The sequence below is a fragment of the Mirounga leonina genome, unplaced genomic scaffold (genome assembly GCF_011800145.1).
Source record: "Mirounga leonina isolate KUSES-001 unplaced genomic scaffold, KU_Mleo_1.0 Mir_176, whole genome shotgun sequence".
NCBI lineage: Eukaryota > Metazoa > Chordata > Mammalia > Carnivora > Phocidae > Mirounga > Mirounga leonina.
Window position 1 is genome coordinate 54,870,683 of NW_023270454.1, and position 25,522 is coordinate 54,896,204.

A 25,522-nucleotide genomic window follows, 5' to 3' on the forward strand; every position below is an offset into this window, starting at 1 on the left:
GAGGTTAAAAATAGTTTGGGCATAGTAGAAGCAAGAAAATAAGCAAAGAAAATAAAAGATTCCTTACAAAGGAATGGCTGACAATAGACTTACCAGCAATTACCGAAGTCAGAAGACAAAGGAATACTATCTTCAGATTAGAGAAAATAACTTTCTACCTGAATGACATAAGCAATACCATGTGTTGACTTCATCTTCTTCCTCACCACACAGGAAAACTACATTTTCTTACCTCCTTGCATTGGGAGAGACCATATAACTAGTTCCAGTCACTGGAACATGGGCAGGAATGATGTTCCAACTTTTAAGTTAGGACTCTGAACTGCCTCATGGGATATTAGATGCTTTCTTTCTTCTCTCATTGGTGAACTAGATGCAAATGACCCAACAGAGGACTCCGAAGCTTTTGGAAATCATGGAAGCATTAGATGAAGGGCTCCAACCACTGAGCCACATGAGCAGGAACATTTATATTGAAATGAGAAATAAACTTCTATTATGTTAAGCCACTGGGACATCAGGGTTGTTACAGCAATTGGCCTATTCTAACTAATACAGTGTAGAATTATAAAGCACCTTTCAAGAAGAGGTGCAAAAAACACCATCAGATAAATATCAACAAAAAGAATTTACCATCAAGAGACTTTCACTATAAAGAAATGCCTAAAATACACGTCTTAAGAAGAAGAAAACTGATCAAATAAGGACAGTCTGAGATGTAAGAAAGAATAGTGAGTAAAGAAAATGGTAAGAATATATGTAAATTTAAAGGTTCATTTGTATGAATATAATGCATAAAATATACATTTTATAATGTATCACTTACATGTTTTATAATGTATAAAATGTAATAATTAATAGTAGCAGGACTAGCATTATTATGCCCAATTTCTGGGATTAAAAAAATGACAGCACAGGGCGCCTGGGTGGTTCGGCTGGTTAAGCGTCTGACTCCTGATTTCAGCTCAGGTCATGATCTCAGGGTCGTGACATTGAGCCCTGCCTTGGGCTCCACACTGGGTGTGGAGCCTGCTTAAGATTCTCTCTCTCCCTTTCCCTTTGCCCCTCCCCCCCAACTTACACGCACACTCTCTCTCTCTAAAATAAATAAATCTTTTAAAAAACCAATAGCACTAAAATACTGAGGAAAATAGCATGTATGTGAAGAGGGGATAATTGGAATTAAGGTGTACTAAGGGCCTTGAATTATTTTGAAAAAGAGTTAAGGTAGTATTACAGAATCTGTTAAGACAAATATCATGATATAATTTTAAGAGCAATCACTAAAAAAAAATAGAGTATACAGTAACCAATGATAGGTAAGAAAAATATTATGGAAAAAGTAGTTCAAATAGAAATCTTTAAAGAAGATGGTAGAAACAAATTCAAATAGTTCAGTAATCTGTATAAATGGACTCATTAGGCTTGTCAGAAGACTGCTATGTGTAAGAGACATACCAAAACCATAAAGACACAGGATGACGGAAAAAAGTGCTTATTATTCACTTGAAAGACTATAAAAGGGCCTTAGTCTTTTCCCTTGCACTTTTGAGAAGGCACTCACCTCTTCCTTTGATGTTTCCGAGTCGAGCTGCAGTGTGAGATACATAACGATGTGAGGAGTGTTTAGGATATTTTGCTGGATACCTTCAACCTCTTCTCCCCACAGAAGTTTGACTAAATCATTTGTGTTTGACTGTGCCTTTTTCTGTCTTGGTTGAGTTGTTTCCTTTTTCACAGCATATGCATTTTCAAAAGTCAGTTTTACCTTTAACAAAACAATGTGTTGATTTTTCAACAAGGAAAGGTCAGCTGCAGTTTTCACAAAGAAGGGTCTATACATGCACAGACATTTAGATACACAGAGTATATCTAAAAATTGTCCTAGAATATGAACTCTTTGATGTCAAGGACTATGTATTCTATTTACATTTCTATCTCCAGCTCTTAGCCTAGTTTTTGGCACATATTATTACAAATATTTATTGAGTAAGAATTTATAATTCTCTGTACAAAAATTCATTATTTAAACTTAATCACTGTATTCTAAGTTACTGATAACAAAGAAATACCATGGAAAAACAAAAATTCATATAATCTCATAATTTCAAAAAGAGCAACACCATATTATGAATGCTGATAGCTCATCTGGGGAAGGGAAAAGGAAGAGATACAGGATTAAGAGGAACTGCATACAACCAGTTTAGCTTTCCTTTCAAGTGAGGTGATATTCAAGTATTTTTCTCTCAGACATTTTTTTTTTTTTTTTGCGAGAGAGAGAATGAGAGACAGAGAGCACGAGAGGGAGGAGGGTCAGAGGGAGCAGCAGACTCCCCGCTGAGCAGGGAGCCTGATGCGGGACTCGATCCCGGGATTCCAGGATCATGACCTGAGCCGAAGGCAGTCGCTTAACTGACTGAGCCACCCAGGCGCCCTCAGACATTCTTCGTGGTCCTTTAAAATAAAGACCAATGAGAAAAAACTATCAGCATGCTAGATCTGGGACCATGAGCATGAGAAGATTATCTATCCGTTTTATCAAGATAGTTTTATTCTCATGGCCTAATGTCAGACGAGATTGGTAAGAATTCAGAATGTGGCCATTTTCCAGTTGTTGAAAGGCAGCTTCCCCTTCTCAATTACTTGTACTTGAAAAAGGAGTTATGTGTCTAGATGCCAGGTGGCCAAAGATAACTTGTTAAAAAAGCACCAGTGTGTATCTTGACTAAAAGAAGGTTTCACTAGATATAGCTAATTTGGTGTAGTAAGAACATCATCATAAGCTATATAACCACAAAGTATTCCTAGTGTTTAAAATCTTATCAGAATACAGATGAGTAAAACAGGATATTCTAACTGAAATAATTCATAAAGTTTCATATTTAAACATTAAAGTGTAATGACTCTTTTAAAATTAGATTAAATTTTAAGTTAAAAAATAAATTCATGTTTGATCAAGAATAAAAAAGTCTGCTCAATATATGTATGTTAAACTATCACACTGTACACTTTAAAAAATCATGTACAACCTAAATATATACAATTTTTATTTGTCAATCATACCTCAATAAAGCTGGGGGGTGGGAAATGTCTAACCAATATTTAAAAGCAGATAAAATTGTACACATTAAGTTGCATTTGGGAGGAAAATCTTTAAAAGTTATTATCAAGATGGGGCACCTGGGTGGCTCAGTCGGTTAAGCATCCGACTCTTATTTCAGCTTAGGTCATGATCTCAGGGTCTTGGGAGCGAGCCCCATGTTGGGCTCCATGCTCAGTGGGGAGTCTGCTTGTCCTCCCTCTGCCCCTCCCCCTGCTCACTCTCTCTCTCTCAAATAAGTAAATAAATCTTTAAAAAAAAGTTATCAAGATAGTAATAAATAATCCCTAATTTTTAATAATTTATTATAAGAGGTACCTTTTTTTTTTTTTTAAGATTTTATTTATCTGACACAGAGAGAGAGCACATAAGCAGGGGAAGCAGCAGGCAGAGGGACAGGGAGAAACAGGCTCCCTGGGTGAGCAGGGAGCCTGATGCAGGACTCGATCCCAGAACCCTGGGATCACGACCTCAGCCGAAGGCAGACGCTTAACCAACTTAACCACTAACGTGCCAAAGAGGTACCATTTTTAAGGCCAACTTTAAATGTGATAAATACTAACACATATAGTCACTCTTTTTAAAAATGAGCTTTATATATTTATATTTTTTCATCAAAAATATTAAGCATATTATTTTTACAAAATTCATTCGTAATCCCACCAGCCCATCCAACTGTTATTAGTATTATACTATAAAATAAATTTGTCCTGATGAATAACCTTCCAAAAGATAAATATCTAAATATCCTTTTTTGTTGACAAGGCGTGACTATTTATGGTTGTAATCAATTTTGCCTATCTGTAGCTGTCTGTGCCATCTAAAGGGCACTACACTTTCTCTACCTAAAGTGAATTAGGTTAAATAAACATCTTTTCTAAAATAAGTCTCATATTTATTTTATTAACACGTAGAAAAGAAAAGAGACATGAGGTCTAAATTCATTAATATGTATATATTCAGGTCAAGATCAGCAGTAATCTGTATAGAAAGTAGAAGGGGAGAAATTCTTCATAAAATTTTCCTGAGGACTGATGATCATGTTTCTTTACAAAACATGTAATATTCCAAATGGAAAAGTCAACCTTTACTAAATTTTTTATGTTGGCTATAAACCTATTGAAAAATGGGCCCTTAATATTACAACACCATATCAAAAAAAGGCTGAGTAGAAAATTAGTATATTTAGGGGGGAAAGAATAGGCGAACTAAACAAAAATATAAAAAACTAGAGATCCTATATGGGAACAATCAAGCATTATCTGATGAAACTTAATATAAGATTAAGGTGAGAGAGAGCTGAAGAGACACTGTTTTAGAAATGATCTTAGAAGGATGTGAAAAAGAGTATTTTGGTGTGAGGTTTTGACCCAAACAAGCAACAGGTAAGCATTAGATGGCCTGAAAGACTATGTTCTGAGAGTTGCATCTGTTCTAGTGGGCAATGTTCGAAATACGTATACATAAATAGAAATACAAACATAAGCAAAAACATATAAAATCCTTGAACAAGGATCTCATGAAGCGAATGGCTTGGTGGTTGAGGGCCCTTTTATCTAAGAATGGTGATGTTCCTTGAAAATGTGAGAAATCTAAGAATTTGGGGAAATCCTGAACCCACAGCTTATGCCAGCGTAGATGGGAGCTTTGAGACTGTTCCCAGCATTGGGCTTTGGCGAGGAGCTATGTATACGGGTGGAGGGGAGGGGAGAAATCGGACTGCAGGGAGCATGCGATGAGTGGCATCCTAGGGAAGCAGAATTCACAGAGACAGGCTGGGGGTCTGCTGGAGTGTCTGTGAGAGCTGTGCGTACCAGCGGTGAACGAGGAGAAAGGTGGTCTTCAGAGAAAGAAAAGTGCCTCAGCACATGGAGGGCATCTTTTCCAGCTAAGATTCTTGTGGATAGAGAGGTCAAAAGACTGGCTGTGACTCACCAAAAATGACAAAAGGAAATGAGGTGGTAAACTCAGAAACTTGCTAATTTTACTTTAGGCAGCAACAACGACCTAAAATTTAAGACTAGTTTGTTATGCTTAGTGAAAAATGACATACTTGCAAACTAACTGATGTTATACTTGGCAAACAACTGCACTTCGTTTCTGTGCTGTAAGGACATTTTCCCCTCACCATGTCAAAAACTCAAATACACACACCACAGAACCATCCATTAAAATTCTTTTAAGGACTATTTTAGCCACCATTCTTCTGATTTAAGTAAAGTTAGCTCCATTATGCAAAGATAATTATCCTTTAGCAAGACATTTTGAAAAGCTTACATGTTAAATAGCTATAAATTTCAGGATATCTGGTTGCCTTGATAAAATGATAATGGATGAGACAAATAACTAAATTAAGAGTTACGTGCTATTTTTAAAAAGGGGTTGATATACATAAATATTAAGGATATATTTTATAGAAAACTTTTATTAAGAAACATCTAGAGGGAGCACTTGGGTGGTTTAGTTGGTTGAGTATCTGACTCTTAATTTTGGCTCAGGTCATGATCTCAGGATCATGGGATGGACCCCACATCAGGCTCCGTGCTTAGTGTGGAGTCTGCTTGGGGTCCCTCCCTCTCTCCCTCTCCCTCTGCCCCCCCCCGGCTTGTGCTAAGTAAATAAATAAAATCTGAAAACAAAAACAAAAACAAAACCATCCAATATAAAATAGTTTACATGAAACTTCTTATAAAAGGGTTTTCTCTTCCTCCGTGGGCATTAACCTGTGACATGTTTCATCATTCCTCATTGCGTATCTCTCTCAAAATGTTTTTTTTTGTGTGTGTGTGTGTATGTGCAATTTGCCCATCCTTTTATCCTTTCCTTCCAGTTCAGGAGATGGTGTGCCTTTCCTCGGATCCAAAGACATGTTCTTCATAACACATCACTTCCAAAATCTTGTTTAATTATCCTCTCTCTGCTTCTATCTTTAACCCTTCCATTTAACAAGCAATGTCTCTTCAGCCTCTGTCAAACAAACAAGCAAATTCTTTCTTTCCGTTAGCTACCATGCCATCCTCTTCACAGATGGAATCCAGGGAGATTGTGAGAATCTGAAGCAGCTCCAAAGACTGACCAGTCTCTCACCTCTGCCTCACGGCCCTCACGGGGTCTCTGTCACAACATCTGCATTGCTATCTGCCTGTCTGGTCCTTTCTCCTTTATCAGGCAGATGCTTTGAATATTCCTCAGTCAAAATTCTTAAAAAAATGAGTCTATCTGACTCAGCAAATTCTCTCTCCTTGATCCTCTTCTCTTCAGGCAATCTCACTCACGATGAAACCTGGAAGGCATCTTGGACTTCTCTTTATCCTGCAGGAAGTACTGTCCTCATTGCTTTACGTTATCTTAAATCTAATCTATTCCTTCCTCCATATCCACAGGTCTTTTTATCAGCTCTCAACTGGACTGCTGTGAAGCCAGTCACCTGATTTCCCAACCTCTAGTCCCATTCAGAGTGAAATATTCCTAAAATGCAAACCTGATCAAGTCAGTCCTCCATTTTAAAATATCCACACAGATGGTACTTTTCTGGGTTCTGAGAATAGAGTAGATTTACAATTTTTTTTTTAATTTTGCCAGTCTATTTCCTAATTTTTCCATGGCATATACATCACTTTTGTGTAACAAGGAAATAATAAAAGTTAAAACATTCCACTCAACCATCATCTCCTTTAAAAAGACGTTTCCCCCCTCTCTTGGATCTAAGAAATACTTGAAAGGTAATAGTCCAACACTAATGTTCTACAGGCTGATCTCCTATAAAAGGAGTTGGCTTCCTCCAAAGCCCCAGGAAAATGAACTATGGCCCAGTCCTTAACGCAATCAACCCTGGTCAACTGCAAATTTTGGAGCTCCCTGATCAAGCCAGGAATGGGTGGTATATGCTATAATATATACAGTTATGTGCTTGTTGAATAAATGAATGCATAGAGCTACAGCGGTAAAGGTCACAAAGTCAGCAATTAGAAGGGTACTTACACCTTTGTTCTTGTCATTTTAAATACCTAAAACCTCTTTTTCTCAAACCCACAACTTCTTACTTATTTTTAAAAATTTCAAACCTGTAGAAAAGTTGCAATAACATAATAATTACCCATACATTATTCCTCACCTAGTTTCACCAATTAACATTTTGTCACATTTGCTTTCTCCTTCTCTTTTCTTACTCCCCTCTCCTGCCATCCTCCCCCCCACTTTATGTATTCAAAAAAAAAATTTGGCTGAATTACTTCACAATTATCTGCTGACATTTTAATGCTTTATTGCTAAATACCTGAGCATGTATCTCCTAAGGATAGGGGCCTTCTCCTACACAACCAAATATAATTATCACACTTAGGAATTTGAATATTAAATATAATACTGTTCTCGGGGTGCCTGGGTGGCTCAGTCATTAAGCGTCTGCCTTCGGCTCAAGTCATGATCCCAGAGTCCTGGGCTCGAGCCCCGCATTGGGGGGGTCCCTGCTCAGCGGGAAGCCTGCTTCTCCCTCTCCCTCTGCCCCTGCTTGTGTTCCCTCTCTCACTGTGTCTCTCTCTGTCAAAAAAATAAATAAAATCTTTAAATACAAAAATAAAAAAATAGAGGGGAGGGGGGTAGGGGGATGGGTTAGCCCGGTGATGGGTATTAAAGAGGGCACGTACTGAATGGAGCACTGGGTGTTATACGCAAACAATGAATCATGGAACACTACATCAAAAACTAATGATGTAATGTATGGTGATTAACATAACATAATAAAATAAAAAAAAGAGAGAGAGAAAAAATAAATAAATAAAATACTGTTCTCAAAGTCTTTTCCCAATTTCCCCAATTGTCCCAATACAGCTGTTCCCCACTGCAATCCAGGATCAATTAAGGATTAGCCACTGCATTTAATTATATGTCACTTCATTGTTCCTTAGTCTAGAACAATTCTCCAGGCTTTTTTTTCTTTCATAACAGATAGCATTTTTGGAGAATCTAAGACAACTATTTTTGCAGAATGTTAAAACTTGGCTTTAAAAGAAATGATTTGGGCTTTTTGTACCTCATCTAGCATATAGGTTTTACCTCTGGATTTCACTCTGGTATTCTGAATCTATTTTTTAACGGAACTTATTTAAAAATCAAGCAGAGAACTGTAGAGTTGGAACTGGGCTCAGATATATTTGCTCAGATCTCTTTGATTATAGATGAGAAAACTGAAACCCAGAACAGTTTGGCAACTTGCTCAGAGCAAGGTTTAAAATGGAGCTCTGACCTCATTCTACCACATTACCACATTGTAGATAGCTCCCAGGCCATCTTCTGTCAGATGACAAGAAGCGTTCAGACCATTTTTATACATCGAGTAGAAGTTTAAAATATTGCCGTTAGATAGTTCCAAATTTAAATGTTAAAAAGTCTCCTATGGTATTCTTTATAAATCAGCACTCCTCTTCTCTTACTGCTTGAATAACTGTTTCAGCTGCCATAGATACAAATCAGGTAAAACAACTTTTTCTGGAACAAGTCCACCTCAGTTAGTTCTGGCCAGGCGGGAATGAAGCCCCACCCAGGCTATGTGAGAGATGGAAGGATCATGCTCTTGAGTCAGTTTCAGTTCCTTGAGTTATTAATTCTGCAACCTTGGAGAAATCAGTAAATCTCTCTTAGATTCTTTTTCTTCACATACAAAATAGAAACACAATTATTGGTATCTTACAAACTGTTATGAGGAATAAATGAAATTACTAAAGGAAATGATATTAGCAAAGCACCAACATACTGCCTGATATGTACAAACACTAGTTCCCTTCCCAATTCTACTCCTGTCCTCCCTGAGCCTCCTATGAACCCCTTAGTTTACATGGCTGGTAGTTAGAAGCTTATACTTTACCCCCCTTTCAACACTAATGATGTAAGAAAAATGTGGTTTACTAATTAACATTACTCCTAGCTAAAGGAATTTTAACTATGTTCTAAATCATTATTAAAGATTCATCATGCTAAATGCTGGTGCTTGCTTTTGAGTACAACACAGCTATAATACCAATTCTGCTAGTAAAACAAACAAATGCATACATGTTTATACTCAAGGGGTTAAACTAGAATAAAATATTCCAAAATATTAATCATGAATATCCTCAGGTGATGGGATTTTCAAAGATTTTGTCCCTTACTTCTTCATATTTTCCAATTTTTACAATGAACATGTATTACCTTTATAATAAGAATAAAGTTTATTTTCTTAAATAGAAAAGATTTTAAAAGATTTAAAAAAGATTTTAATAATATACATCTTATGACGGGGTTATATTCTCAAATTATATGCTGTCAAAATCACTCTGAGCTTACATTAGGAAGGCGAATGTGCTGGAGTATAACATACTCTCTCAATACGATAAATTCAAATAACTCAAAACAGTTTTTCTTCCATTTTCAAAACAAACTGCTGTTTCTTCATTTAGGCACAAGATGTACAAATTGGCACGTAAAAGCCATGTGCGTGCGTGTGTGTGTGCATGTGTGTGTATGTGTGTATTTAAATGCAGAACCACACTTAATGCAGCAAGATGCTCACGCCATAAAAGGCAAACTGGGCCAACAGCAGATATACGACTCCTACTTCCTACTTAACGAGGACACGTAAACAGTGGGTGGAGTTGGACCAAAATATTTAAATCATTCATTCATTCATTTTTTTTTTTTTTACTTCTAAGTACACATAGCTGAATTTGCAAATGTTAATTAAACATAAGTATAATGTGACTCCACTGTAAACGTAATTTTTTTTGGAAGCTAGAAGAGCCGGGGTTGAACTCTGGCAACACCCGCAGACACCTGCTACTGCCAGAGGCAGGAAAGGAGGAGCCCGGACCCGGGGCTGCCGTGCGGCCAGTTTACTTGGGTGAAGCTGTTTCAGTTGTTAAAATACTGTAATTCTTCATTACTGATTGGTAAGTAGCTGCTGTCTGAGCCCCCTGAGGTGCCCTAGTACCCTGGCTCACCCTAGGCCCTCTCCACATCTGACAACCAAAGGGGACAACAGTATACCCTATTTCAGCATTATGGCTGGTGTTGGCCTGATTGTTAGTATTTCAAACACCAATCTGTCTCCATCGACATCTCTGTATCCATTCATAGGCACTGCTGGTCACTGGCTGCCATAGTTATTCTAGCACTTTCATTTTGCATTTCCAAAGATAGCTACTTTTACAGAGCATCCATGTGTGTCTTTGCTGTGTGTGTATGTGTTTTAAGATAAAGAAGTGAACAGAAGGGAAATGTTCTTTCTTAGACAATAAAGAATTTCATCATGGGTCCTACTATTTCAGAATCTCAAATCAGATGCAGGAAGATTCTGTTTTATCAGGGATTCTGTTCTTCATCCTGATCAATCCAGAAAGTAGTTCCTCCTCGTTTTATAGAATATCTAACCTATCTAAAGCATATCATCTTTCTTACCCCTCAAAAGAGAGAAAGCTAATTCCTGATACTAACAAGAGCAGAGCATTCATAAACAGAAAGTACAGCACTTTCAAAATACATCTAATGACCTAAAAATGTCATCTATGATACAAAATGTCAATGCTTAGACTATCAAAATAACTATTATGAAAGAGATTTATTTTTACCTACAAGGAATGAAAAATAATTCACTAAGTAGCTAAATAAAAGCTCAGGAATAAGGCTAAAACTAGATAACAGAAAAAAAAAATCAAGAAAATAGTATAGTTTTTTTTTCATTTCTTTTTTTAATTTAATTTAATTTAGTTTTTAAAATAAATAAAACCACATTAAAAAAACTTTATAGGAATAGTGATTTTAATAAATCAGAGAAAAGAAAATTCCATGACTGTTTAAAATGACTTCTTTAGGAAATGGATCATCAACATATATAGTAGTCATAAAGGCAGGCTGGTCATTATATTTTTTTTTATTATTGTCATTATTCCTGCTTTACATAGGAATTTTATTTGCAGATATTTCTCTCTTTTTAGAATAATCTCCAAAAGCTAAAAATGTTAACAAGAGCTATAATTTTTTAAATAGTCAAGTATATAAGTGTAACTCACCTTATACATGATAACTTTCAGAATCTTAAAAATGAAAACAGTACAGGATGTCTTTATTTTCTGTAATTCATCATAAAATACAAAAAAGACTGTTCATACCTGCATAGGTCCAGGAATGCAAGATAGAACTCTCTCTATGTTCTCAGAGGTCACATCAACATCATTCACAGCAAGAAGAACATCACCTGAAAACAGAATAACAAAGGTCATTGTATGAATATCCAAAAACCAAAAAGATCTAGAATTGGAACATTAAAAGCATCTATTCCAACCTCTTCAAAATACTATGGAACTCATTATTATTATACAGCTTATAGCAGCAGAGCTAAGTTCCCTCTCCATTCTTTTCTTATATTATAATACAGGCCAATGTTGCACCATAACTACAATCTATGGATATTTATTTATTTTTTTTTTAGAAGATTTTATTTATCTATTTGACAGAAAGAGACACAGCGAGAGAGGGAACACAAGCAGGGGGAGTGGGAGAGGGAGAAGCAGACTTCCCGCGGAGCAGGGAGCCTGATGCGGGGCTCGATCCCAGGACCCTGAGATCATGACCTGAGCCGAAGGCAGACGCTTAACGACTGAGCCACCCAGGTGCCCCTACAACTTATGGATATTTAAAGAGATGAATATTCTCATTTTGGATACAACTGGGAGAATTATGTAAATTCAAAGGACAAATACAAAATTTGTAGCATAAACCAAGTACTGCACTTAGCAAAATTGAATCTAATCACTTAAAGACACAGTAAAAAAAATTGGCTGAAATTTTAATTAAATCCATGTGGTACATCATAACTCAATATGCTGTGGCATTCACTGCTATTATTGATCTGTGTCTACACACAGCTCTTTGTTTCAGAGGCCCCAACCGTAACAAAATCCACAGCATGTTCTGCATGCCTGTGTGGCTCAGTTGTTGGGTGTCTCTGCCTTCAACTCAGGTCATGATCCCGGGGTCCTGGATGGAGTCCTACACTGGGCTCCCTGCTCAGTGGGGAGTCTGCTTCTCCCTCTGTCCCTCACCCCTACTCGTGCTCCTTCTCTCTCTCAAAAATAAATAAATAAAATTTTAAAAAACCCAACAAAAACAACAAAATCCACAGCATGTTTTAGTAAAAGCTCCTTTTCGATGGGTTTTCTTTAAATGTGTATGTTTATCAAATTTGGGGGCTTTCATAAAATAAAGATCAGTGTTAAAATGGAAATTTACTTTTGTAACATAATTAGAGATAATATCAAAATAACTGAGTTTTATTAATAGAAATATATACACACCAAGGTTATTTTTTATCACTCCTAAACATACCATTAAGAAATGGACCAAATAATTAATATTCATCTAACATATTTTTACTGAGCACCTACTGTGTGCCATGCACTGTTCTAGGCACCATAGATAGAGAATTGAACAGAACAGACAAAAATCTCTACCGTCATGGAGCTTCATACTCTGGGGAAAAAAATTATAAACACGTATATGGATAATAGTGTTGGTAGACGATTCTCCATCAGTCTCTCAAGTTTTTGTACATCTTTCAAGGCAAGGCACTGAAGTCCTTGTTCTGGATTATTTTTTCAAGGATGGTTGTGTAGTGAACAGCCTTGGACAGTAGTGCTGTAGGGAGTAACCATCTGAAAACACGTCTAACAAAGTTCTAAAAGTAGGAGACATACATGTATTGTCATAACATGTGAAAATTAATTTTAGAGTGAGTGTAGTATACATAATATTTTAAAATGTTTAGTAGAAAATTTTCTCCTTCTGTAAGAGAAGTGTTATATCCACTTCTCATTCTCCCAGATATTTGTTTTCCTCAAGTTTTTGTCAGCAACTCTGTGACTCAGAAACGGCGGGCTTCCTGGACATCCTATCACTTCAGTGGGCAAAGTTCTTTCTCAGCAAGCACACAGAGTCATTAGGATGCCCTGTCAAAGGCTGAAAGGAAATGAACTGCATGAAATTGTTTGAACCGCTAGGTAAGAAATGCGAATTACTAATGGAAAATTTTATCAAGATACATTCAAAAGTCAAAGGAAATAGAAAGAGGTGAAATCAGTTTATCACAGTGCTTAAATCAATTCCTCAATGTAAAATTAGTCATTTGAGAAAATCGATCATTGCATTCCTGAGCATCTACTTAATATCAAATGTGTACTGAAGGGCACCAAGGGCTATGAAAATACATATGTCAAAGTTTGTTTACTACTCTATTTATACTATATGCAAAATGAATATACAGTTTAAGAAATTATTTTTAAAATAAAACTATTACACATAAATATAGAAAAAAGAAAAGATATATATACGTATATCTATAAAATGTTGCCTTTGGGTGTATGGGCTTTTTCTTTTTTTGCTTTATTTTCTAAACTGTCTACATTAAACAAATATTACTATTATAAAAACAAATTAAAACTCATTATTTTACTAAAAAAACCCCACTGTGGTAGGCAGATAATGGTCCCCTAAAGTTGTTCACATCCTAATCACTGAAATCTGTCAATGTTACCTTACATGGCAAAAGGGACTTGGCATGTTAAGGATGTTGAGATCGGGAGATTAAGTGGCCCAATGTAATCACAGGGTATTTATAGGCAGGAGGCAGGAGGGTCAGAGTCAGAGAGAGATTTGAAAATGCTACACTGCTGGCTTTGAAGATGCAGGAAGGGACCACAAGACAAGGAGTTCAAGTGGCCTCTGAAAAGCTGGCCTAGTAACGGGATTTCTACCCTAGAGAATCCATAAGGAATGTAGCCCTGTGGATACTTTGATTTTAGTGCAAGAGGGCACATTTTCGACTTCTAAATTCCAGAACTGCAAGATGATAAATTTGTGTTGTTTTAAACCACTAAGTTTGTAGTAATTTGTCACAGCACCAATAGAAAATGAATACACCTGCCTAACAATACAAAGCAGTCTTGGCTAAGCACCAAATGAGAATCCTGGACCATGAATGAAAAAGAACAGGCCTGGATATACAAGGTACAAAGAGGTCATTGGAGAAAAAACTAAATCAATCTTATTAGAAGGAGGGATTTATGCACAGAAGGACTGGAAATGTGTATGTGCCAGTGGGGTGGGATCAGACTGAGTTTATTTTTTTTATTTTTTTAAAGATTTTATTTATTTATTTGACAGAGAGAGATAACGAGAGCAGGAACACAAGCAGGGGGAGTGGGAGAGCGAGAAGCAGGCTCCCCGCTGAGCAGGGAGCCTGATGCGGGGCTCAATCCCAGGATCCTGGGATCATGACCTGAGCTGAAGGCAGACGCTTAACCGACTGAGCCACCCATGCGTCCTCAGACTGAGTTTAAATTGGTCTTTTAAATTAAGCTGAATTTGACTTCAGGGGGAAGAAAATCTCACTTTTTTGAAACACCCTTACCATACTGCCATGTTATACATTCAAGTTAATGCATTTACTGTCAAGACATTTACTGAAAAATCCTTAAATTTTGAGAGAATTAACTTTATTATGTATTTTTTGAGTGCCAATATCAATCCCTCATTTATAATATGCGGGCATAAGCAGAAAATTACGGTCTCTCCTAATCTATCATTCTAGAAATCCTTGAATAATAGTGGCTCATATATTGTAACTATCATTCAAAACATTTGATTAAGTTAAAGATCACATTGCCTGATGATGCCAGATATGAAACTGGTGCAAGGTTTTTATTTCTCATTAAAACAGAAAATAATACTACAGAAATGTTGAAAAATTATTGATGACCCCAGCACTTTTAGCCATAATTATTTTCGCAAATTATTTTTAGTCTTTACTTACACTGACACAAATGAGGTATAAAGGAATTTCATCCTTTTAAACCTCTCAAGTAATAAGAATTTTTATGTTGGTACATAGTGTTTAGATTACAATTTTTAATAGCCAAATAATGCAGACATTTATTAAATTATAATTCAAATAACCATACTCCAGTTTGACATTTTCATGCTTTTTATTTTTATTCTTACTTAAAAAATGCTTAAATACTTTTGCAAAGCAAAGGAAACAGTTAACAAAACCAAAAGACAACCGACAGAATGGGAGAAGATATTTGCAAATGACATATCAGATAAAGGGCTAGTATCCAAAATCTATAAAGAACTCATCAAACTCAACACCCAAAGAACAAAGAATCCAATCAAGAAATGGGCAGAAGACATGAACAGACATTTTTCCAAAGAAGACATCCAAATGGCCAACAGACACATGAAAAAGTGCTCAATATCGCTCGGCATCAGGGAAATCCAAATCAAAACCTCAATGAGATACCACCTCACACCAGTCAGAACGGCTAAAATTAACAAGTCAGGAAATGACAGATGTTGGCGGGGATGCGGAGAAAGGGGAACCCTCCTACACTGTTGGTGGGAATGCAAACTGGTGCAGCCACTCTGGAAAACTGTATGGAGGTTCCTCAAAAAGTTGAAAATAGAGCTACCATATGATCCAGCAATTGCACTACTGGGTATTTACCCCAAAGATACAAAAGTAGGGATCCGAAGGGGTACGTGCACCCCGATGTTTATAGCAGCAATGTCCACAATAGCCAAACTGTGGAAAGAGCCAAGATGTCCTTCGACAGATGAATGGATAAAGAAGATGTGGTATATATATACAATGGAATATTATGCAGCCATCAAAAGGAATGAGATCTTGCCATTTGCAACGACGTGGATGGAACTGGAGGGTATTATGTGGAGTGAAATAAGTCAAAAAGAGAAAGACATGTATCATATGATCTCACTGATATGAGGAATTCTTAATTGCAGGAAACAAACTGAGTGTTGCTGGAGTGGGGGGTGGGGTGGGAGGGATGGAGTGACTGGGTGATAGACACTGGGGAGGGTATGTGCTCTGGTAAGCGCTCTGAATTGTGCAAGACTGTTGAATCTCAGATCTGTACCTCTGAAACAAATAATGCAATATATGTTAAGAAAAAAAAAAAAAGAAGAAGAAGGTAGCGGGAGGGGAAGAATGAAGCGGGGGAAATCGGAGGGGTGGACGAACCATGAGAGACGATGGACTCTGAAAAACAAACTGAGGGTTCTAGAGGGGAGGGGGTGGGAGGATGGGTTAGCCTGGTGGTGGGTATTGAGGAGGGCACGTTCTGCATGGAGCACTGGGTGTTGTGCACAAACAATGAATCATGGAACACTTCATCTAAAACTAATGATGTAATGTATGGGGATTAACATAAGAATAAAAAAAAAATAAAGAGGTTAAAAAAATGCTTAAATAAATGTTTTCATGCACATAGTTTTCCTTCTTTTACATCTGGGTTCAGCAAACTTTCTGTAAAGGGCCAGATAAGTAAATATTTTAGGCTCTGCAGGCCATATGGTTTTTGTTGCAGCCACTACTCTACTCTGCAACTGCAGTTCGAAAGCAGCAATAGACAATAAACATATGAACGTGGCTGTGCTCCAGTGCAATTTTATTTATGAACACTAACATGTGAATTTCACATAACTTTCATATGTAATAAAATACTGTTCTTTTGATTTTTATTTTTTAATCACTGAAAAGGTAAAAACCATTCTCAGTTTTCAGACTACAAAAGTGAATGGTAGGACTGATCTGACATACAGGTCATGGTTTACAGATCTGTTTTAGATTACTTCTTTTGGATAAGTGTCCCAAAATGGATTAAATGGTTAAGTGGTACACTGTTGTAGCTTAATCCTTATTTCCAAATTACATTTTGGAAGGATTCAATAATTTCTTTTCTTTTTGGCTTCAAAGAGAAATCCTTTGGCATTCCCCCCACCCATTCAAGTGAAGCACTACAGCAAATGAAAGAGTTTTGTGAATAGAAATCAGGACTTGTAGGTCCCAGCTTTATCACTGACGGCCCTCTGTTCTTGGGTAAATCACATAATCCTTCTGGTACTCATCTGTAGAAGGAAGTAACTGCACCAGAAACTCTCTAGGAAGGCCTAAAAACTCTAATTCTATCTTTGCAATGAAGTCACTGCTTCTTTCTTTCCTTTACTACGGGGTCAAGTACCACAGGTAAAATGTGGAAAAGAAATGATGTGAGGGAGGAGAGACAGAAAAGCACAGCAGAGTTACTTTCGTTAACAAAACTGAAATACTGGGCCACCTGGGTGGCTCAGTTGGTGAAGCGTGTGACTCTTGGTTTCAGCTTAGGTCATGATCTTGGGGTTATGAGATCGAGCCCCACAATGGGCTCCATGCTCAGCTCGGAGTCTGCTTGAGATTCTCTGTCCCTCTCTCTCCACCCTTCTCCCGGCTTGCTCTCTCTCTCTCTAAAATAAATAAATAGGGATGCCTGGGTGGCTCAGTTGGTTAAGCGTCTGCCTTTGGCTCAGGTCACGATCCTGGAGTCCTGGGATTGAGCCCCACATCTGGCTCCTTGCTCAGTGGGAGCCTGCTTCTCCCTCTGCCTGCCACTCTCCCTGTTTGTGCTCTCTATCTCTCTGACAAATGGACAAATAAAATCTTTAAAAATAATAATAAATAAAAATAAAATAAATAAATCTTTAAAAATAAAGGGAGGAAAAGAAAATTGAAATGTTTCAAGTATTACAGAAGGTGAAAATAAAAATGTGTATCAAATAACAACATATAAAATATTAGAGAATAAAACCATTCATTAGGTACTCACAAAAAACCAAACCTATCTTCTTAAAAAAGCACTTCAAATGTTTTAACTGGAAACAACCAGAATGTCCATCAACAGTGAAATGGGAAAATGAATATACAATGGAATACTATATAGCAACAGCCTGGATATTTCTCACAGATTATAAAATAAAGAAAGTAAGTGCAAGAGAATACACACTTTATATTTCCTTTTTTTTTTTTTGTAAGATTTTATTTATCCATTTGACAGAGAGAGACACAGCAAGAGAGGGAGCACAAGCAGGGGGGAGTAGGAGAGGGAGAAGTAGGCTTCCTGCTGAGCAGGAAGCCCAATACGGGGCTCAATCCCAGGTCCCAGGTCCCTGGGATCCTGACCTGAGCCAAAGGCAGACGTTTAACGACTGAGCCACCCAGGCGCCCCTTTATACTTCCTTTAAATTAAGTTTAAGAAGGGGTAAAATTAAAAAAAAAAAAAAAGAAGAAGAGGAGGAGGAAAAATCAACTCTGTTAATAGAAAACTTGACTTTCAGAAGGGAGAGGGTATTAACTGGGAGGAGGCACCATGGAGCCTTCTGGGTACTGGAAATGTTCTTTATCTTGATCTGGGTGGTAGTTACACAGGCATATAACATATGTCAGAATTCGCTGAATGTACACTTAAGATTTGTCCATGTTATGAATATATGTTATGCCTCAAAAAGATTTTTAAAAAGTAAATAAACTGCAAAAAAATTAAAAGAGAAATAGCACAAATGTGTCATACAAAACAAAGTTATTCAGTGATCACAGATGAGAACATTAGAAGTTGCACAAAAAGCACTTAAAATAAAAACTTTGTTTTATTGTTGAGCAGAAACATTCTACAGGGATATGTGTGTCTACAACATTAATGTGATTTCTTTAGCCCTATCCTTTCCAATCCTTAAAAAACACCTAGTTAAAATGAGTAAAAATGGGTCATCTTGAAAAAAAAATCACCAAGGTGATACGCAGTTTCTAGGATACAGGTAAAGAGGATATGCTTTGGTCTAGGGACAGAGGCTGGCTACCGGTAATTAAGAAGCAATCAGCTGTCAAACTTTTTTTTTTTTTTTAAGATTTATTTTTTTGAGCGAGAGAGCACATGCATACACTCACGTGCATGGGGGTGGGGAGGAGCAGGGAAGGGGCAGAGGGAGAAGGAGAGAGTCTTAAGCAGGCTCCACGCTGGGCATGGAGCCCAACATGGGGCTTGAACTCAACCCTGAGATCATGACCTGAGCTGGAAATCAAGAGTTGGATGCTTCACTGACTGAGCCGCCCTGGTGCCCCTCAGCGGTCAGTCTTTAAGAAAAACTCAGAAATAAAAAATAAAGATGCAAGTCAGCAGCAAGAACAGCAAAAATGGCACTAGAAAATGCAGCAAAACCCCCAAAACCCCAGGAAAGGAGAATCAGAATAGAACAGAGGTCTACTGTCATGAAAGGAAAGAATGAAAACAGTCACCAGTCTGTGTTGCCCAATGCACTTTAGTCAAAGGAGGGTCATTCTCCAGCTAGACAATGGCAGAAATCACCCCAGCAAACTGCTTTACCAGGACAAAGTTTTCAAGATCCTCCTGCCTATGGGGTTACCTCACAGTTCAACCACAGACTTCAGTGTAAAATGAAACCATGAAAGAAACAAATGAGAAAATTCAGTGCTGGGGGATTATCAAAGTCACTATGATATTAAAATTGTCCATTATTTATTCCCAAAGTATGTAACTTTAAAAATATACAACATCACCATAAAGTTAAAAATCTGAAAAAAGAGAAAACCAACCACCTATAACGTCTCCACACAAACCCAACACTATTAGCATTTTGCGGTATTTATATTTACTTCCAATTGTTTTCCCTGCACATATTTTTCTACATAGTTTATGCATTTATTTAATAAATGTTTTTGAGGGCTTATTTATCAACCAAGCATTTTGCTATGCACCAAGGATGAAATAATCATTTTATTTTGACAAATCTTTTTTTTTACTTATTGGTAAATCAGAAACTTTTCCATTATGAAACTGAAATCATGAACTTCATTTTTCTGCCTTTTCATTGCTATTCATACACATGCAGAAAAGTGTACAAACTATAATGGTACAACAATAAATTATCAAAAAGTGAACATACCCACGTAACCACACTCAAGTCAGAAAGTATACTATCAGCATCCTGTGTATCTTTAAATTATTTTAAAGATAAACAACAGGACTACCTAGCAGCCTCTTCCTCTCTATAGTTCATTCTCTTCCCTCCCATACAGATGGTGCAAAAAGATCAGGTCTAGAGGTAAGGGGCATTCCTAGAGGGTTCGGCAGACTGGAGTGAGGATCAGGGGAAAGGAAACATGGAATGGGACACTCACTGACCATAACCACCTCTCCACTAGGTTTCAAGGGAAATGGATAAAAAGAATTTTAGAGATTTGTCTACAAATCAGTCCAATGAGGTCCTGAGCAGAGGCCCCAGATAAATATAGGAGTTTCCCATCGTGTGGTATCCTAAAATTATGGTGGTTGATAACAACCAGGCAAGATTTCATAAGCATGAATTCTGGCATCCTCTGACAGAACGAAAAGAATAAACCTTAGAGACATTTTACAAAAAAGGAAGTTGAGCACCTGAGAGAATGTAAGCATGATATTAGCTTCTGTTCCAGCTATCTGCTGCTGTATAACGAATGACCCCGAAACTTCGGAGTTTAAAACAACCCCCACCATTTATTATCTTTCCTGGTTCTGGGGTTCACTGGGCTTAGCTGAGGTTTTCACTTGGGGTTTCCTCTGTGGTTGCAGCCACATGGTGGTTGGGGCTGGAATTTTCTGGAAGGCTTCTTCACTCATGTGTGGTAGCTGATGCTGCAGGGTGGCTGAGGCCTCAGCTGGGGTGATCAGCCAGAATAGTATTCATGGCCTCTTCATATGGATCGGCCTTACTCACACAATGGCAACTGGGTTCCAAGAACACCAGGCAGAAGCTGCATCCCCTTTTATGATCCCTATACTCTGAAATCACGTAGTACGACTTAAGCTGTAGTCCAGGCCCACAGTGGTAGGGAAGGGAGGACACAAAAACTTAACTCTCCATGGGAGGAGTATCAACACTGCATTGTTAAGAAGAGAATGTGGAGATCTTGTGGCAACCATTTGGAACACACACTGCATAGATGCTCTTCCTATGTGATTCATTCTTGTAAACCCTATCATGGCACTTATCATACTATGCGAAACTGCCTGCTTATTTCTGACCCACCTCTTGCACCACAGTAGGAGCTTCTTAAGAGGAGTGAGTGGATCCTTAGAGTAATCTTTGTATTCCTGACACTTAGCAGATGCTCAAAAATTTTGTGGACTCAGTGAACAAACAAATGCAACTTAGACTTAAAGAAATATTTTTAAATGTTTCTAAGGTAGCTAGAAAAGTTTCTGTATCTAAATCTGGTAGGCTGAGTCAACTTTAAAGACTGCCAGCTTTTAGATTTGTTAATAACTTTTAAGTTTCATTAATAATATATTCTCACATTTGACTAATATAGCTTTTACCTAAGTAACGAAATTGCCTCTAACTCAAGCATTATATCCAACAGTGGAAAATGTATCAGCAATACAAAATGCTCCCCTTAATATATATTCAGAATAACTTTCGGATATATTTTTTCCCTTCAAACTGATGAGATATTTTATGACAAGCACCCTTAAAAGGAAATTTATGTATAACATCACTGTTGCTAAATATGCCAGACAAAACAGTTTAAAACCACTCCAAGAACTTAGTGTACTCAAGTGCAAACATACAATTTAAAAGTATTTTTATTCATAAATTACATATTTTTATATCATGCTATTGGATATAGGTCATTCAAATCTAAATTATCACTGTAAAATTAACTTATTTTCTTTTTCTTGTCAGCAAACATAACCAAGATGAAATAAAATGATATAATTCAAAACTCAAAAATTAGTTAAGCTATTCCTTGGCCTAAACAAGGCACACACATATTCAACTCACCAAAGTACTTATTTTAAGAACATCATGCCTTGTAGTACACCATGATTAACAATTTCACTACTGTCCCAAATATCATCAAGCAGTCCTTAATCTGTTAAGACTTTGGATATAATTGTTTTGATCACGTCTCACAAGGCATCACTAATCATGAATCTCTGCAAACAAGCACAATGTTCACCAGCAACACTTACCAATTAATATCTGACCACTCTTCATGGCAGAGCCTCCTGGCAGCAGGCCATGGACCACAAGTCTCTCTCCACTGCCCTGTTTTCCACTTTTTTTCCAGCTCCACTTGGTCTGATGGATAATCCCAACCAGGACTTCCAGAAGCTTGAGCTGCTCTTTGGCCTTGGTCACAGTTAACTTTTTGGGGTTTACATAAATATTCACATCCTTGTACCGCTGTTGGACAACAACTCCTGTTTTCTGATTGGATTGATGCTTTAGAATGGACACCGGCCCATTGTCATTACTATTTTTTTTATTGTAGCGCTTAGGTAGAAGACTTTTAGTTTTTAAAATTTTGGTAAACCGCTTGAGTTTAGGTTCATACTTTTTTCCTTCTTTGTAATCATCCTCTTCAATTATAATCTCATTTTCACTGAACCTGACATGGTTCACTGTAGGAGTCTCAGGAAGGAGGCTTTCTTCTTCATCCTCACTCAATTCCAAATAAAATAATTCTCCATTTTTCTGCACACTGTCCAGCCATTCAGGTTCAACATCACTGTGAAAAATAGAAAAGATACTCTGAATAGCAGCCAAACATAAGAAAAATAGTTATGTCTTTCAGGCACTGGGGGTGTAGGGAGGTGGGAGGAGGTGAAAGTTCTTTGATTCTTTCAAAGTCTCCTTACTATTTCTGATTTATTATAAGCATCAACATTATTTTCTAGGACACTTTTTAAGAGTCTTGAAGAAATGGGGTTGGAGGAGAGGGTATCAAAAAAGCATAGTGATAGAAAACAAAAAAAGGAGATGGCCTCCTTCTAGAATCTAAGGGTTTTTGTTTTTGTTGTTTTTCATTTTAATTCAGCCCTTGTAAGGTTATTGTCCACTTTAGACAATTTCATTGGACAATAATTTACATTAATAGTTGATTGTGCAATTATATCCAGACATAAGCCATTTGGAAATTGGACATAAAAACATCCCATTTGCATAGAAACTTCAGCATGGCTGTCATGTTAAAATGAAAGCTAAAGCCTACCATTATTATTAAGATTTGTTTATACAATAAATTTTCAAAAAACAAACATTCACCTCACCATAAACTAAAATCTCTGAAAACAACTAGTTTATAATCACATTTATAGTCATTGCTTCTATAGCTTATAATTTCCATAAAACTCCTTTCTATGAATAATTGTAGTAAGAAAAGTAAACCACATATTACATAATTCATCATGTGATTGTTAAAAAAAATTTCAACTGGGAAGTAGGCCATTGAAAAAAACAAAAGTACTTCTACTAAAATGACTGAACAGCATTAAAAAACAAAATGCTCATCTTTTTTTTTTTTTAAAGATTTTATTTATTTATTTGTTAGAGAGAGACACAGCAAGAGAGGGAACACAAGCAGGGGGAGTGGGAGAGGGAGAAGCAGGCCTCCCGCTGAGCAGAGAGCCTGATGTGGGGCTCGATTCCAGGACCCTGGGATCATGACCTAAGCCGAAGGCAGACGCTTAACGACTGAGCCACCCAGGCGCCCCTAAAATGCTCATCTTAAGGTAACAAACCTAATCACAGACTCCACCCTGCCTGTTTAGTGTTATGAACACTTTACCTTTCAAACTGCTATTTTTTAAAGCAAACTGGTTACAGTGGAAAATATGTTAAGAGAGCTGTAATATTCTGATGTAAAAGGGTATAATTTGTATTCTAATCATTCCATCAAATAGAAGACATTTCCGTTTTCTGCAGTGTTTATTAGCAACTCCGGTTCTTTTAACTTAACAGTCAACTGTCTCTCTAGGGGAGCCTGGGTGACTCAGTCGGTTAAGTGTCTGATGCTTGAATTCGGCTCAGGTCATGATCTCAGGGTTGTGAGATCCAGCCCCGTGTAGGGCTTGGGTACTGGTGTTGGGCTCCACACCAGGCTTGGAGCCTGCTTAAGATTCTCTCTCCCCCTCTTCCTCTGTCCCTCCCCCCACTGCATGCACACATGTGCGCGCTCTCTCTCTCTCTCAAAAAAAGTCAACTGTCTCTCTAAAAACTGTGAAAATTAATTTAAAAAAATGCACTATTCTATTACTCAACTCTGAAATTAACCACCTCTCTCATCTGTGGCTGGCAATTAATTCAGGATTTTCAACTATATATTAATGGTTAAAAAAAGGCATACCTAACCCCAAATATCAAAACTAATATTTCTTTGGCACTTGTTGGTTCCCAATGTGTGGCATCATGTTAGCACCACTTAGCACCAGGTATTAACCATTTATCAGATGTTTCAACCATATCCATTTGTACCCACAGAAATTGGTATTTATTAACTCTGTAATTCTACTCTGAAGAATCTAAATAACTGCCTCCAATCATAAAAAATTTAGGTAAGTATGTACCATAATTTAAAATGGCACAATGTACATATCATGGTTATACACAATTACTTACGAAGATACGTATCAATTTAAACAATGAATGAAATCATTTGCTTCATAATCTCTCTTTTAATCTAGTATATTATTTGTATTAAATATGTGACCCCAAAGAAATACTTTTTCCCCTATGCTAAACATGAAGATGTTTCATCTTATCTCTAAAATTTGAATGAGAACCAACCACTTTTTGGCTACGACTTAAAGATGGCGGGGGGGCACAGGACATTCAATCATGGAGCAAATGAACAGTGCCAGGTGCTTGGAAGGTACTAGAATTGTAATGATTAAAACATCAGTCCTTCCCTTGTCTAGTGGGGAAGAGAAAGTGAGAAAGAATTCACAATAATACACATGGTAAATGCAAAATAGAGGTCACCTAGTTTAGCCTGGGATTGAGGGTGAGGGCAGGGAGAATTTCTGGTAGAGGATACACAGAAGTAAGTTTTAAAAGAGTAAGTGGTTGGTGATGGGGATATGGAGGCCTGAAGGGGAAGAAGAAAAGACAATTCCAAGCAGAAATAACAGCATAAGCAGAGGCCTTGAGGGACTGTCTCTATGCCTATGTGGACAACTAAAACTAGTCTGGCCTATGCAGACAACTAAAGAAGGAACATACCTCAACATCATAAAGGCCATATATGAAAAACGCACAGCTAATTTCATCCTCAAAGGGGAAAAACAGAGCTTTTCCTCTAAGGACAGGAACAAGAGAGGGATATCCACTCTCACCACTGTTATTTAACATAGTACTGGAAGTCCTAACCTCAGCAATCAGACAACAAAAAGAAATAAAAGGCAATTGGCAAAGAAGAAGTAAAACTTCCACCATTTGCAGACAACATGTTACCCTATGTAGAAAACCTGAAAGACTCCACCAAAAAATTGCTATAATTGATATACAAATTCAGTAAAGTCCCAGGATACAAAATCAATGTACAGAAATCTGTTGCATTTCTCTACACCAATAATGAAGCAGCAGAAGGAGAAATTAAGGCATTGATGCCATTTACAATTACACCAAAAAAAAGATAATTAGGAATAAACCTAACCACAGAGGTAAAAGATCTGTACTCTGAAACTATAAAACACTGATGAAAGAAATTGAAGATGACACAAAGAA

The 25,522-nt window shown here is 37.2% G+C and overlaps 1 protein-coding gene across 2 annotated transcripts in view; it reads right to left on the reverse strand.

Annotated features, from left to right (window-relative positions):
• INTU (inturned planar cell polarity protein) overlaps window positions 1–25,522 on the reverse strand; it is an 84,841-nt gene that overhangs the window by 47,592 nt on the left and 11,727 nt on the right. For both annotated transcript variants that reach the window (XM_035023093.1, XM_035023091.1), the window contains exons 2-4: window positions 21,988–22,526; window positions 11,242–11,327; window positions 1,565–1,768 (exon numbers count right to left, since the gene is read on the reverse strand). In XM_035023093.1, coding sequence (XP_034878984.1) covers window positions 1,565–1,768; window positions 11,242–11,327; window positions 21,988–22,526 — 829 coding nt within the window. The remainder of the gene's footprint in view (window positions 1–1,564; window positions 1,769–11,241; window positions 11,328–21,987; window positions 22,527–25,522) is intronic.